The 16,393-nt window shown below is 37.7% G+C and overlaps 1 protein-coding gene across 4 annotated transcripts in view; it reads left to right on the forward strand.

Annotated features, from left to right (window-relative positions):
- The window catches only part of RIMS1 (regulating synaptic membrane exocytosis 1), a 463,886-nt gene that overhangs the window by 68,628 nt on the left and 378,865 nt on the right, over positions 1–16,393 (forward strand). For 3 of the 4 annotated variants that reach the window (XM_024133005.3, XM_055087651.1, XM_024133047.2), the window contains exon 2: positions 2,101–2,181. In XM_024133005.3, the coding sequence (XP_023988773.1) occupies positions 2,101–2,181 (81 nt within the window). Of the gene's footprint in view, positions 1–2,089; positions 2,182–16,393 lie in introns of those variants that run through there. The other variant, XM_024133006.3, reaches the window with a different exon arrangement.

A 16,393-nucleotide genomic window follows, 5' to 3' on the forward strand; every position in this document is an offset into this window, starting at 1 on the left:
TTTTGAAATAAGTACATTTAAATTCTAAGTATACTGCTTTTGAGTATTGATGTGTTTATTCTCATTATCCAATAAAACTTTAAAGTTCAGAAATGCAAGTTTTTACTTAGAAGATTCTATAGCATGTGCAGACAGATGAAGTATGCCAGCTATTATAGTTTTAAAACAAAACCACTGAGTACTTGAGATTAGATGAGCATTTCCTTACATAGACATGGTCTTTCACACACACACACACACACACACACACACTCACACACACACACACACACACAAATGTGTTTTGCTTAGAAACCTACCCTTCGTGCTGGCTGACATTCCACATTTATTAGGAGTTACTTAAAAGCATATTGAAGGAAAACTCTAAGTGACAGATTTCTTTTTTTCCCAAAGCTTTGTCTAAATACCTGAATCTTTAGGGGAAGAAAAAAAAGAAATGAACTAAGACAGAGGTTGCGTATGGTTTCTCATAGATATAATTCTTCAAAATTTTTTCCAGAGTTGGTGATATTTCCGATATTTTCACAAACCAGTGCATATAGATTCAACATACCGCGTGGGCTGTTTTTAGTTGAGTGGGAATTGCTAAAGATTTCCCAGTGCTATGAAATGTAACTTCCTGAGCGCTGTACTGGTGTAAGTTATATTAACATTTCAGAGCTCAGAAACCCTGGGGTGTTACTTCTCCCCGGCAACTGCCTGCTTGAATGTTCTCTGAACCCTGCTGCCTGAGTGACCTTCTCCTCCTTTGACTGGTGACCAGTCCATTAAGAGTTTAGCACTTGCACTAGACCAACACCGTGTTTCTTTCCTTTGAGCCCAGGAGAGAAGGCTTTGAAATGGCCCCGTTTTCTTTTCTCGTCACGTTACACATTGATTTCTAAGTCTCACTTGATCTTGTTTGGAATGAGCTCTGTGTGTGTGTGTGTGTGTGTGTGTGTGTGTGCACGTTTCCATCATGCATTGTGTCCACCATGTTTCCCTGTATCATTTCTTTCAGAAGTGGAGAATTTTGCCGTGCAGCTTTTAGCTCTGAGAAAGCAGTTTATCTGCCACTGCCTCACCCCTGATCCACTTCTGGAATAACATGACTGGCCTTAAATATCAGAAGGGTAGTCAAACCTCCAAGGGCAGTCAAAGCTGCCATGAACGTTAAGAACCAGGTTCATGGTTGAGGATGCTGTATCCTAAGGGGCTTTTCCATGTAGCAAAGTCTGAGATGTAGGGCCCCAGCTTTATGATCAGGGCTTCCCTATTCAAAGCAAGGTTTGTTTTAAAGCTTTTGAGGCGAAGGAATATCTGAGCCATCCAAGGACAGCCTCAGAAGGGGATGTTTTCTTGTTTATGCCAATGAATCTCTCCAGCACTCTGTAAGCCCTGTTGACATGAGGCTAAAGGCATCTCCTCTTGCTGCCCTTTGGAGCTGTGATCCATCCTCTGCATTTATTTATTCTTTGATGGAGAACCTAAGACACAAAGACCTTTCCCTGTTTATTTTCACACTATGAGGGTATCTTCTCTATTTATTTTACACACACACGCATACATACACACACTTTATTTATGCACATTTCCTTCTGACTTTTCCTCTTTTCTTAGCTTGAAGGGATTTTGAACTTGGGGGATGTCTTGAAGGCTCTCAGATCTCTTTTTTCATAAAGAGAAAGACCTGTGTGTGATAAAGGGTGTGAAACAAGAGTCCGTGTCTTTTAGTAAAATAGCCAAAGCCACAGAAAGGCCTGCCCGTTTTAAACACAACAGCTGTTCCTGTGTTTAAGCTTTCAGATGTCCTCATACGGTGAGGCCAAAGCTTTCAGTAGCCTTGCTCCTACGGGGAAGGCTGCTGACGATTATTTTATGGGAACTAAAAGGGAAATCCAATACCGAGGCCAGCACAGACTTCATCTTGGTGTAACTGAGCTCTTGGAAGCCTGAGTTGAAGGTTTCCAACCCCCAGGGCTTTCCAGGGACTCCAGGTTAACATTAAGGGGTTTGCAAAGAGTTTCCCTTAGACTTGTTTTCAGTACCATGTTTAATTTCCAGATGTTTCTCCCCGTTTTATAATTAATAGTGCATTGTGCTGTCTATCATGCGCCCCAGGTGTGTGGTCAGGGACATGGTGAAGCCTGCTGCCTGCAAAACCCCAAGAAATGTTGAACTCCAGCCCCACCAGCCTTCACCGTGAGTATGGCATTGGTTTTATTGACTGAAAATGTCGTCTCTTACACAGATCACTGGTTACAGATGTATTCCTTTACACTGCATGCGGGTGTACAAACTGTGGCTCCTCTGGGGTCTCTGGGGGGTCAAAAGCTACTATTGAATTAGATTAAATGATATGGAAACAGGAGCTCTGTGTATCAAACATCTATATTAAGTGCTGTTTCTAATGTCATATGGGAAGCATAAAGCTAATTAGAGGAAAGCGACACATTTTTTAGGGCTCTAGGGTGTCAGAAATTCTATACATTTTGCATTTAGAAGGTATGCGGATTGGAGCCTAAGACTCTAGGAATATGGAGAAAAGGTACAGCAAAGGCTACTTTCCTTGTTGTCAATAAGGGAAGTGCACAGGTAGTTCATGGCCAACCTCGCACTGGGTCATTTAAAGGTAAGGGACAATCTAAAAGAGGGATGGCCCATTGGTTTTTTTTTTTTGTTATTGTAACCCCGAGTGTGGATACGTGAAGGGTTAAATGACCAACCTAAGGGAACTAGAGGAGAAACCAAATAAGTAAACTATGTTGAAAATGTGGATTTTGATGAGACGAAACTTGAAGAGCTTTAAAATTCTGCAGAGTAGCAAGATGTATTCAGTCTTTTGAAAAGAATTATGCTCCTGGTAGGAAAAATTAAACATTTCCTTAAAATGTCTCAGCAGTGGCAATACTGTTATAATAACCATTACAGCCAAGTAGTTACTACCGGGGAAATGTCTCTTTCCAAGTTTTTTTGCAAAAGCCATTGAAGAAATGTGTCTTGAGAGTGATTTTCTATAGGTTTCTTTAACTATCTGAGAATTCTTTGAAATAAAACCAAAATAAAGTAAGAAGATTGTCAAAAGGCTATGAGAAGAAAAGTAAATTTTTGTAATTCTTTTGCTATGTCGTTTTTATTCACATTGGCAAAGACTGAAATTAAATACGACATTTAAATGCTTATATTTTGTATGTTACATACAATCACAGATTCAAAATTATTTATGTTTCAGGATAAAAAATTTTGGTAAATAAATTTCAAGAGGCTCCATAGATGGGTTATAGATTTTATCTCAATAAGTATACTCGAATATTGTCTTCTACATTTAGTCAGTACTTTTCAAGGAATACAAATAATTTAGATTTAGCCCCAGTAAAAATGATTTACAGTTACATTTTTTAAAGTTCTAAGTTGGAGGAAGGACTCTTGATGATGTTGCCATTTTTTTCTATAAATGTTCTAGCTATAAAGCCTTTTTCCTGATGGTGGAACTTTGGTTGATAATTCATAAAAAATTTAATGATCCCCACTTTCCATCTTACGTTCCAGGCATTAGAAAACATTTTACTTATATTAGGATTCAAGCAACTTTGGGGAAAGTTCTTTGAGGAATTAAAGTTGATTTTCAGTTGTGTTGTATTCCACATATTGAGGTTCCATTTTAATTGGTCCCACTTATTCCAATGTCCACTTAAAACTGGAATTATTAGATGTGAAACAGCTATTGGCATCCTTGCCAACGAGACTTTAGATAATTTTTTTTCTTACTTTGTTTCTGCTCTCCGTAGACTTTAGTTGTGGAAATCTGTTGTAACTTACCATGCACCTAGTGGGACTTTCCTGGTGGCCCCTCTGAATAGAGTGGCTAGAAGAAGCAGCTGTCATCTTGTTGGATCCTCTTTTCTGACAATTCCTTCGCTCACCCTATTTTTTTTAATTATGATGATGCACTGATGGATTTTAATTAGTCAGATTTGCACTGTGTGTGTGTGTTTATATAAAATATGTATTACTTACTTTGGCAGAAGTAGGGATAATGGAATATGAACGGGATGTGGACACAGCTGGAGACAAGCAAGTCAATTAATAGACTATTGCAACAGTCCAGAGAAGGTCTTGACCTACAGGAGTAGCAGAGAGTGTGGGAAGGAAACATTTCAAGAGCTTAGTAAGAAGGCAAACAGGCAGTGCTTAGTTGTCAGTTGAATATGGTTTGTAAGGAAAGAGTTTAGGGGGTTGTCATTTCAATGGTTTGGTTGACTGAGGACCACCAGCTGAGATGGGGAGATAAAAAAGCAAATCAGGCCTATGGGTAGCTGGGCAGTGAGGAGTTCATATTGTGATATGATGATTTTGGGCACCCGTGCATTACCTAAGGGTACCTGTCCAAGAAAAAGTTGGGTACATGAACCTGAAGCACTCAGTTAGCTGGGGAACTAGATGACATCCCCAAAGGGTACAGAGTTGGAAAAAATAACAGAGCGCCTGGGTAAAACCAGTGCTTAAGGAGTAGGTAAAAGAAGAAGCTCCCCTGGCTCAGCTGAGAAATAATGGTCAAAGAAGCAGGAGAAACCACGGTGGTAGAAGGACTCAGGAGGGATGCCCAACAGTAGCAAATGCCACAGAAAATCAATAATTTAAGAGATAAAAAAAATATGCATTGGATTTGGCCACAGAGGGGTCATTGGTGGCATTTGCCATAGCAGTTTTAGCATATAAGTGGGTGGAAATACTCTATTTCTATAGGTGTGATGAGAAAATGAGAAGTCAGGAGAAGGAGATGTTGATTGTGCATAGTGAGTAGGAAAACACAGATAGATTATTAGTGGGTGGATAGGGAGTAGGGTGACTGTACTCAGGTCACTTGTACCTTCTTTTTGCAAGTCTAGGCTGATGGCTGCACATGTCAATATACTTTATATTTTGATAACTGTGTGTGTAAACTCTCTGAAGATTCTTTTTTCAGTTATTAAAATGTCACATATTTTAAGCATGCTGCCTAAGTTGTCATCACTTAATCAAAGTAATAAGTATACTAAAAACATTAATGGAGTTCAATAAATTGAGTTTGATGGCTGCTATTCCTCAGGTATAAGATGCATAGATAAAGCAGTTCCTTCCCAAGTTGGGGGCAGCATTACATAATCCGATCAATGGTATTACTACATGATATCTGCAACACTAGAAGTATGTTTAATAAAGAGAAAATGATTCAATCTCTTGGGGGTTGACGGGGTCAGAGAAGGACTTTCAGAGCCTGCGACGGTTCATATGAATTTTGAAGGATGAGTAGTTGAATAGGAAGCAGTTTTAGAATACGGTCTCCAGAAGGAAGAAACAGTTGCCTGGAGGCCCCGAAACATCAGCTTGTGGGGGATGATTTACAACATGTACTCATTGCTGGAGCCTGTGAGTGTCCACGTGTGTGTATCTGTATGTTGTCTGCTGGTGTGGGTGAGAGTGCATGTGTGACGGATGGTGAGTGGGAGAGAGAGAAATAAAGGATTCAGAAGGTGCAGCACCGGCATCTCTGAAGAAGAGGACACTGGTCTAACTTGGAGGACATAAGCTACATGTTGGGTCTTGTCTTTGGTTTTATTTTTAATACGATATTTGAAAGTTGACATAACATTATGGGGGTTTTGAGTTTTTCAAAGTGATCATGGATTTTAAAAGTCTGAGAAACGTTTCTCTACTCATCAATTCCAGCCATGGATGGAAGCAGGTCTAAGCAGGAGAGGTAAGGGGTAGGGCAGATTTGAGAATGTTTGCCGGGTGGTGTAATTAGGGTACAGTGATTCATTAGCTGTGATAATACAGCAAAGTGAAGAGGAGATAACTCAGTTTATCTCAAGAGATTGAGTGGATGTGATCATGTCAGGAAGAGAGTCAATTTAGGCACTAAAACTAGTTTAGATTTAGCATTAGATGTATGTATTAGTGTCCAAAGATATCTCTGATTGAAACATCCAAAGACAGTTGGCTATTCATACCTCAAACTCAAGAGAGACTTAGATGAGTTATACTAATTTGTGAACAATTACTTTATAATAAAACCATTAACATAAATGAAATACCACGGAGAACTATACTCGATATTTTGTAATAACCTATAAGGGAAAAGAATTTGAATATATATATATATCTGAATCAGTGCCATAAGCCTGAAACTACTACAACATTGTAAATCAAGTATACTCCAATAAAAAACAAAATTAAAACATATTTAATAGAAAATCGTTTATGATAAATTTAATTTAATTTCAAAGTTGTTTTACAGAGCTTTAAAAGTATGTCTTCTATAAGACTAATTTTATGTCTCCAAAAAGTGAATTTTAGAAATAACTTCATTATTAAAATACTTTAAGATTAAAAAAAAAGAAGTAGCACAAGGAGAAGGTGTCAGTTTGAAGGAAAGAATGGAAGGGGCAGGATAGATAACATGTCAGGACTTAGACAAAGAGAAGAGGAATTAAGTAAATTATACAAAATCAGACAAGAACAAACTTGTCTCAGTTTTCCTGGAACTTTCCATGTTTTACTGCTGAAAGTCTCATGTCCTGGGAACCCCCCTCAGTCCTGGGAAAATTGGGATGGCTGGTCACATTAGAAATGCTAAAGTTGGAATGTGAAAGTAGAAATCTAGAAAAAGAGTATATAGCCAAGGAAAAACTATGTTTAGACAAACAATGTTTACATTCCTGTGGACGGTGACATGATCAGGAATAAGTCGAATCCAGAGAGGTACACAGATCATATTTCAGTTCAGTCTTTTTTGGTTTTCCTTTGTTTTTGTCGGTGATTGACTGCTTTTCAAAATTAAGAAAAAATTAATATGCCATACCTACAGTTCACATTTTCAAAGTGTAAAAGTTACTAGCTTTTACAAAATTGTGCAACTATCACCACTATGTAATTTCAGAATATTTTGATCACTCCAAAAAGAAAACTAATATCCACTAGCATTATTCCCTATTCCCCTGAAAACCCAGCTTCTAGAAACCACTAACCTACTTTCTGTATCTATGGATTTGCCTATTCTGGACATTTAATATAAACTGAATCATATAATACGTTATTATTTATGTCTGTTTTTCATCATTTAGCATAATATTTTCAAGATTCATCCAGGTTACAGCAAGTATCAGTACTTCATTCCTTTTATTGCCAAATAGTATTCCATCGTATGTATATACCACTTTTTAATTTATCCATCTGTTAATGGAGGACATTTGGATTGTTTCCAATTTGTATGCTGTATAAAGCAGCTTTTAACATTTATGTACAAGTTTTTGAGTGGACATGTGTTCTCAGTTCTCTTAAGTATAAACCTAGGAATGAAATTTCTGAGTCATTTGGCAACTATATGTTTACATTTTTTAGGAACTGTCAAGCTGTGTTTCAAAATAGCTGCACCATTTTATGTTTCTAGCAGCAATGTAAGAGGATTCCAATTTCTCTACATCCTGTCAACACTTGTTATTGTCAGTCTTTTTAGTTATAGTCATCTTGTAGGTGTGAAGTGTGTGAATGGTTATCTTATGGTGGTTTTGATTTGTATTTCCCTAATGAATAATGATGTTTAGTATCTTATCGTGTGCTCTTTAGCTATTCGTATTACTTCTTTGGATAAATATTGATTTAATCTTTTGTCCATTTTTAATTGGGTTATTTGTCTTGTTGAGTTGTAAGAGTTTTTTTATGTATGATGGATACTATATCCTTGTCAGATAAATGATTTGCAAATATTTTCTCCCATTTAGTGAGTTGTCTTTTCATTTTCTTGATAGTATCTTGAAACACAAGTTTTTAATTTTGATGAAGTTGAATAGTTCTATGTTCCATTGGTTACTTGTAGCTTTGGTGTTTTATCGAAGAAATTATTATCAAATTCAAGGTCATAAAGATTTACCCCTAGGTTTTCTGTTAAGAGTTTTAGTTTTAGCTTGTACATTTAGGTATTTGATCCATTTTGAGTTACTTTTCATATATGGTGTGAGGTAGGGATCCAATTTCATTCTTTTGCATGTGGACATCCAGCTGTCAAAAAGTGGTGATTGCAGACATACCTGTCTTGCTCCTGATACTAGGGGGAAAGTTTTCAGTCTCTCCCTATTAAATATGATATTAGTCATGGGGTTTTACTATATATTCTTTATCAGGTTTAGAAAGCTTCATTCCATTTCTAGTATGTTGAGTGTTCATAACATGAAAGGATGTTGGATTTTCTCAACTGCTTTTTCTGCATCTATTGAGATGATAATGTGCTTTTTTGTCTTTTATTTTATCAATATGGTGTACTGCTTTATTTTCATATGTTGAGACAATTTTGCATTCCCACTTGGCTATCAATTTTATCTGTTGCTTTATTTGATTTGCTAGTATTTTTGAAGATTTTTGTGTAAGTATTTATAAGGGGTACTGGTCTGTAGTTTTCCTGTGATGTCTTTGATTTTGGTATCAGGGTAATACTAGCCTCATAAAATGAACTTGGAAGTATTCCCTACTATTCTATTTAGGAAAAGTTTGTGAAAGATAATTTTTCATCAGATGTTTGGTAGACTTCATCAGTGGTGCCATCAGCTTCTCTTTGTAGTAAGTTTTGTGTGTTTTTTTAATGCTTATTAAGTTCCTTCTTGTTTGAACATTTGTAATGGTTCTGTATCATTGTGTATGTATGTATAGGTAACTGTATCATATGAAATCGCCACATCTTCAGAACAACTCATATTCAAAGTCAGTTCTATTTAACTCTTGAACCTTTCATGATTTGGGGTTATAGATACTTTTGCTTTCTAATTTTCAGAAAATAAACTTAACATTCTCTCTCTCTCTCTCTCTCTCTCTCTCTCTCTCCTCTGTGTGTGTGTGTGTGTGTGTGTGTCTGTGTCTGTGTGTGTGTGTGTGTGTGTGTGTGTGTGTGTGTGCAGGACTGATTTAATCATATAAAAATTACCAGTGTAACCTCAGAGTCTAGGTTCTGTGTAGTCAAAGACCAATCAGAAAGAAAGTTAGTATCTAAAAGACCTTGTAGATAAAAGTTCTTGAATACTGTTGAGATTCTTTGGTTTGAGTTTCTCTGATTACCTTTAGAAAAACTGAGAAACTGGTTTTGATACACTGTTTTTTTATTTTTATTTTATTTTTGTTTTTTTTAAAACATCTTTATTGGAGTATAATTGCTTTACAATGGTGTGTTAATTTCTGCTTTATAACAAAGTGAATCAGTTATACATATACATATATCACCATATCTCTTCCCTCTTGTGTCTCCCTCCCTATCCCACCCCTCTAGGTGGTCACAAAGCATCCAGCTGATCTCCCTGTGCTATGTGGCTGCTTCCCACTAGCTCTCTATTTTACATATGGAAGTGTATATATGTCCATGCCACTCTCTCACTTTGTCCCAGCTTACCCTTCCCCCTCCCCATATCCTCAAGTCCATTCTCTAGTAGGTCTGCATCTTTATTCCCATCTTGCCCCAGGTTCTTCATGACAATTTTTTTCTTTTTTTTAGATTCCATATATAAGGTTTAGCATACAATATTTGTTTTTCTCTTTCTGACTTACTTCACTCTATATGAGAGACTCTAGGTCCCTCCACCTCACTACAAATAACTCAATTTCATTTCTTTTTATGGCTGAATAATATTCCATTGTATATATGTGCCACATCTTCTTTATCCATTCATCTGTTGATGGACACTTAGGTTGCTTCCATGTCCTGGCTATTGTAAATAGAGCTGCAGTGAACATTGTGGTACATGACTCTTTTTGAATTATGGTTTTCTCAGGGTATATGCCCAGTAGTGGGATTGCTGGGTCACATGGTAGTTCTGTTTTTAGTTTTTTAAGGAACCTTCATACTGTTCTCCATAGTGGCCGTATCAATTTACATTCCCACCAACAGTGCAAGAGGGTTCCCTTTTCTCCACACAAGCCTCTAGCATTTACTGTTTGTAGACTTATTTTTACCTATTTTTCTTTTGTTTTGTAAGTTAGACGTTTGTAAGTCCTGTAATTAATTATCAATTTCATTCATTTAACAAAAAATGAATTTATGTCTTGGTAAAAATTCAGATTGTTGAGTCTCGGGATTTTCCTTGGCCACTTGGTCTTTGTCCTTTCTACTTCCTCTTTTCCAGAATTGTTCTCTCTGTGCAGTGGTAAGTCACATCTTGGACTGGATCATTTGGTACCATCTGCCCTGAGGCTTTTGACTTGGGCATGTGTGTCACACACACTGTTCTTTTCCCTTCTCACAGCTTCAGATGAGTCATCCTTGAATTGACAGGGAGCCTGCATCCATATTTTTCTTTTAAGAGACATAGCTTTTCAGATCTCAAGGGCATGGCTTTTCTCAGCAACAACAATCTTTGTTCAGATTTGATTATAACATAGGGACTTCTGAGGATCAACATGTAGGAGACTAGAATTAATTTAATCATGGAAATGTGGCAGCTTATAGTTAACCTAATTTTAAAATAGTCAACCTTGAGGACCAAAAATATAACTGAGAAAAATATGTATTAATATATTTACTTTTCCCATAATAGTATGGGAAATCTACATATATGTTTACACTTGAAAATATGATTTTTCATTTAAAATCACACATCTAACAGCAAAATTATATATCAATATTGCAGTAGATAACAGAGTAAACAAAATTGTCTTTGAAGTTGTAAACAGTTGGACAGCAGCCCTTGTCATCGTGTCACTGTGCTTTTAAGGTCCACTCACCACACGTGATCTTCAGGCTGTGTGTACTGATGCCCAGAGCTTTGTGTGTTGCGCTAGTAGCAGTGGAAGAAGGTCCATGGCTAGCACTGAAATTTGGCAACCCACTGGCAGACCATCACCACCTCAGACACACCTCTGTCATGGATCCAGGGGTTCCTCTCCATAGTCTGAGAGAGACAGTGGATGCTGGAATTTAGCCTGCTTTTCCCCGTTTTCCCTGATCTTGCCCCTCTGCTCCCCCTGAGCCTCCTGGTGTTTTGTGCTCCTGAAGTTCTGCAGATTTCATACTCAGTTTTTTCCATATTCTCCTGAATTTTGATCTCAGTGCAGGTGTGGTCAATGAAGACAAATCAGCTTTGGATGAGAAGCTACCATTGAGCAAAAGGGACTTGAACATCTTCAGCTGGTGGAAGAGTGTGTGGTGCGGAAGCACTGCTGGCTCTACAGTGAGTCTGGCTAGTCCTTCTCCCTTCAACAAATATTTATTTACTCTGTGTCATGCACAGAGCCTGGCATCAGGCACTTGAGGTGATGATGAACAAACCAGAGTCCTTGTCCTTGTCGAACTTAGCATGCAGGAGGAGAAGATCTAAACAACAAACTAACGTACATGTTAAAACTCTTCCTTTTTAACCAGAGCCTAAATGAAGTGCAGGGAAGGAGACCACACAGGGGAAGCTGTTCAGGGAGCAGACTCAAGGTCAAGGAAGGCTCTGGGAGGAGATGAGGTTTAAGGAGAGACTTGAAAGATGAGAAGTCGGCCTTGAGAAGAGCCAGCGGAAGGCAATCCCAGGCAGAGAGGATGGTACGTGCAATGGACCGTATAAGGAAACCAGTGTAGTGTGGTTAGGGAGGTAAAAGAAGGGCAGAGAAAATTGAGGAGGAGGTGGGCAGTGGAGGAGATAAGCAAGGGTTCCATCCAGGTCTTTGGATTTTATGTAAGTCTGTGGAGAAGCTCTGGAAGCCGTTCACAGAAGGGAGGATCCTGATCCAACGTAGCTGGCCAGTGGGTGGGAAGACGAGGGACCTTGGGAGGTAGTTGTGGTGGTTTCGGCAGAACATAACGGTGGTTTGGACTCTGCTGGTGGCCACAGATGTGGAGCAAGTGGAATTCAGTGAACTTTAGTGGAATTTAAGGAAGCTTTGGAAGCAATGAAAGAGAAGAGGAATTTCTGGTGTGTACTGGAGGGAGGGGGCTTCAAGTCATGTGTGTAATCCCCCATATGCTTGATCGCTCCTGTGTGCATTAAATGCATAGTGTGCAGGAACATTTTCTCATAAAGTCTTAAGCATCCTGTTATGTATCTTCAATGTATCTTCAATGGTGTATGTAAGTGACAAATTTAGAAATCTCACCTTATCACTTTAGGTAAATTTGCAAAGACCTTCAAGTACTGAAGGTAAAAAATGGTGAAAAGTAAAATTGAGTAATAATTGAAACATGATTAGACTTTACCATTTTAAATAAATTTGTTCCTGTGTGATTTTTTTTTCACTCTGACATTCTGTTGAAATAGATTTAATAATTTTGTAGGTGTTTGGATACACTAGAGGAAATGAATATTTTAAAATATATACTACTTTTAAAAATATTGCTCCTTTTTTGAAAGGTGTCTCATTTTTCTGAGTAAAATTCAGCCAAGAAGAAAGAGAACATGTTCTCATTTGCAAAGGATCTTTTAGCTATGTATTTTATTATGAATGAAGGTATTATTCAGAGACAAGCAGCCTTTTCTGTACTATTTTCAGCCACATGTTTACATCAAAATGTGATGAGTTTCAATTTTTGCTAAGTTCACTTTTTTTTCTTATACTATAAGAGGTATTCAATGTCATAGTCTATAGTTCTATTAGCAACTGTAGTAGCGATCATATTGATCAGGTGATAATAGAAAAAAGTTCCAACTAAAAGAAAACATGTTTTTGTCTTTTAGAATAAAGTCAGTGCAGCCAGTAACTTGAAAATAGAGATTACTGAGAACACTGACATTTCCGATTCATGGTTATAATTAGGAAGTGACAGAATTTTTTTTTAATCGTGTAGCTTTTATAGACCTCATTCTCTTTGTGTGATGTGCTGGCTTCTGCAAGTCATTCTATGCCAGTTTACAAAGTCATACAAAGCTCCTCTTTCTGCTGTAACTATTTTAAGATAATATTGTGTTTATCTCTGTCTGAGTGCTCAGAGGAGAAGACGCCTTCTTCTCGGGAATTAAAAGAGTTTTGTTCTTTAGGAGTAGAGCTCTAGTAGTTTTATATGTAACAGTTACGTTTTGTGGAACTTTACTAGTCATTCATTCCTTTCACCAATTATCCCTTGCTGACTGAACTAGGTCCTCTTTTAATGGTCTTCTGAGCAGTTCCTATGTTGGTAACCCTGATGTAGGAGGACTTTATCCCCTGTATACTGTCCCTGTCCTTTGTTCCTGTGAATAGAGTATGTTTTAGCTAAATGCAATTGTTTTCCCCTCTTGTGCAGAGCATCTGACTGGAATCCTATTCTTTATCATCTTCTTGATTCTATCAGGAAGCCCAAAGGTTATGTTTACCCTAAGCCTAGGGCCAACCCCAAGCAGCCAGCTTAGTGGATCTTCATCCCTTCTGCTTTCTTGGGCTAAGTGATATTTGTCCATAAGAACAATGAATTATTTTTAAAAGATATCCTAAGGAAACTAAGGCTGCACAAGCTCCAGAAAATCTTCGACTGAGTTAATTTAATGCCAGCTTTACCGTGAGCCACATGATATGGACAACAGCCAAGCTTGGGGGGCGTATGGACTTGGGCTGCATATGGTGGACCCCACATGGACCTGGGAAGTGGCTTGCCCAGGGTGGCTCGGCAGGAAAGGGGCAGATCTAGGTCTAGAATTCAGGTTATCTGGGTTCATAATAGCGGACGGATTCAAAATATGCAGGTAATCCACATTATTACCAAGGAGAAGAATTTTGCTGTTCTTCAGGGAATGAGTAAATTCTAGCTTTAAGGGTTTGAACTATATATGTTCAGCCCTTGCTCTGCTACTCATTTGCTGGATGACATTGGCCCAGTTCTTTGAACTTCCTAAATCCTTAGTTTTCTCATCTGGAGAATAGGAAGAAAATTGTTTCTAGTTATCTCATTGAGAGTTTTGAGGATGACATGAGGGTAAAGTACGTGAGAGAGTTGTGAATAAAGTACTATATGAATATTATTCTACAAAAGTGGAAGTCAATAATCTCAATAATATTTTATCCATTTAACAAATATTCACCAAGTCTTTATAGTGTGGCGATATTGACACAATTTGGGAAAAGTATATATATATATATAAATTTTGGCTAATCCAGTCAAAACATAGACTGTATATTTTCTTATTTATTACTGTTTCTTATTGAGAGGAGTGGTATAAAAAGGCATTGGAGGACTTTTAAAAAGCATACACCCCACCTCATACCACCCCATCATCTATCCAGTGCTCCCTGCTGTGCGTGAGTAGGGAGGCCAGGAAATGTGTATTTAGATCATTTGCCCAAGTTATCCTGACGTAGGCTCCTGATTTAAAACCACTGGTATGTACCACTGAGACGCTCCGTAAAAATGAACATTTGCTGGGATGAGTGATCTTTTCATAAATTAAAATTAATGTGAGCATCACTGAATTCTACCTCTCTTCTAAAACTCACGTAGAGAGGAAATAAATACCAGCAATATTATTATTAGAAAGTCGCTGTGCCTCAGGGCCCAGCCTGGTTACTCTGTGAATCACCGCTATTTCCTTTGCTCTTCTACAGAGTCTTTTGTCCAGGACAAGAATGCTCTGCCTCTGCCAGGAGAATAGATGGTCGTTGTGCAAAAACAGGGAGCTTATAGTCAAAGGAGAATTTGTACCCATGGCTACTTCTGCTGGTATTAGAAGGAAGGTATTAAATAAAAGGAAAAGATTATGCCCAGGACCTTGACAATCTATGCATCAAACAAATATTTATTTAGTGAAAAATGATTTAGGTAGATAAATGAATGCACTCATCTATTATGCATTTCACACATATTAAACCTTGTGAATGTGTCTAGATCTCTTTAATGATTTCAGGTAGCATCACTAGTGATCTGTAATTGAGGTCATTGGTAGACAAATTCAGAACATGACGGACTGAAGGAGACATTTTAAGTCGTATTTAACGCTGGGTAACATTAAATAAGATTTCCATTGGTTCAGATGACCCAAATGTGTAGTGTCTATTTTGACATTCATTCATTCATTTTACTCATTCATTCAACAAATATTGTAGACTTATAAAGCTATTAAGAAGATGTAACTTGGGCTGACAGACAGACAGGTAAACAAATAATTACAACAAAGTATGAGGATAAGACTATGAAAGGGCTTACGGATTGCCATGAAAGCATAGAGGAACCTAACTCAAAATGGGAGGTGAGGAAAAATTGTTAGAGCCAGTAATACTTAGCGTTTCATTGTATTTATATTAATATTTAATTATATGTTATCTGATATTTTTTCTGTCATTAAAAAAAATGTTTATTGAGCCCAAGCTATGTTCTAAATACAGTACTAAATTAGAGGATGAGGGAGGGAACCTTCCCAAAATAATGTTAAGTAATAGGATCTGCCCTCAAGTAGTTTATAATTTAATTGCTGGAGATGAGGGAGGGATGGATGGATGGATGGACGGATGGACAGATAGATGGATAAGTGGGTGGTTTTGTAGGTATAAAAGATACTTTACAAAAATCAGGTGAATTCCTTAAAAAATGTATATGGAATTTTTTCAAAGAAGGGTATATATATCAATACTTGTGGCTAAAATGGTGTGGAGTCAGGAAGAGCTACAGGGGGAAAAGAAGCACTTTAGATTTCCATCAAGACTGAGTAGTAATTGGGTAGAAAGGAGAGTTTAGGGCATCCCAGACTAAGAAAATGACTTGGGTAACAGTTCAGAGTGAGAATGAAGCAATCAGGCAAAGGGGGCATTGAATATGCAATCTGGCTCAGGAAGCATGTTTGGCAAAGGAGTTGGGGAATATAAAGCGATAAAGGAAGGTTGGGACCAGTTTATAAACATCCTTACAGTCCTGGATCAAGAACCTCATTTTACTCTGAAGGAAGACATGAAAGTATCTAACCGTGGAGATACCCAGTTGAAAGGAACGTTTCAGGATGATGGATTTTTCAGAAGTATGCATGATGGATGATAATAGGGCTTTCCTGGAGAGCAGGAGACAAATTAGTAGATGATTAAAATAGATCAGACATAGTTAATAATAGTAAGAACAATGATCGCAGTTAAGAAGAAATAGATGAGAGAGAGAGCATCTGGAAGGAAAAAGCAGTGGCTTTGGTGATAAGTGAATGAACCAGAGAAAGGAACGGAGAGAGGAAAGACTGAAAAAATGTCTAAGAATTTGAGCCTGGGAGTTCCTCAGGAAAGTTAATGAAAAAATAAGGAGATGGAAAAGGCATGTAGCTCTAGGGAATTACATTCCCTAAAATAAACACTTTTTTTCTGCTGCCTTAGGGAGATCCATAGGAAAGAAGTCTCTCTGGCACAATGGAGAGAGCTACTTTATATAGTAGCATCAAAAAGGAGAAGAATACATACTTAATTTTCAGAACCTCTCACCAACCTAAGTTATGCATCAGGTTAGGGCAGAAGAAAGTCTAGTTTTCGCTCT

This window comes from Physeter macrocephalus, chromosome 10, assembly GCF_002837175.3.
Source record: "Physeter macrocephalus isolate SW-GA chromosome 10, ASM283717v5, whole genome shotgun sequence".
Taxonomy (NCBI): domain Eukaryota; kingdom Metazoa; phylum Chordata; class Mammalia; order Artiodactyla; family Physeteridae; genus Physeter; species Physeter macrocephalus.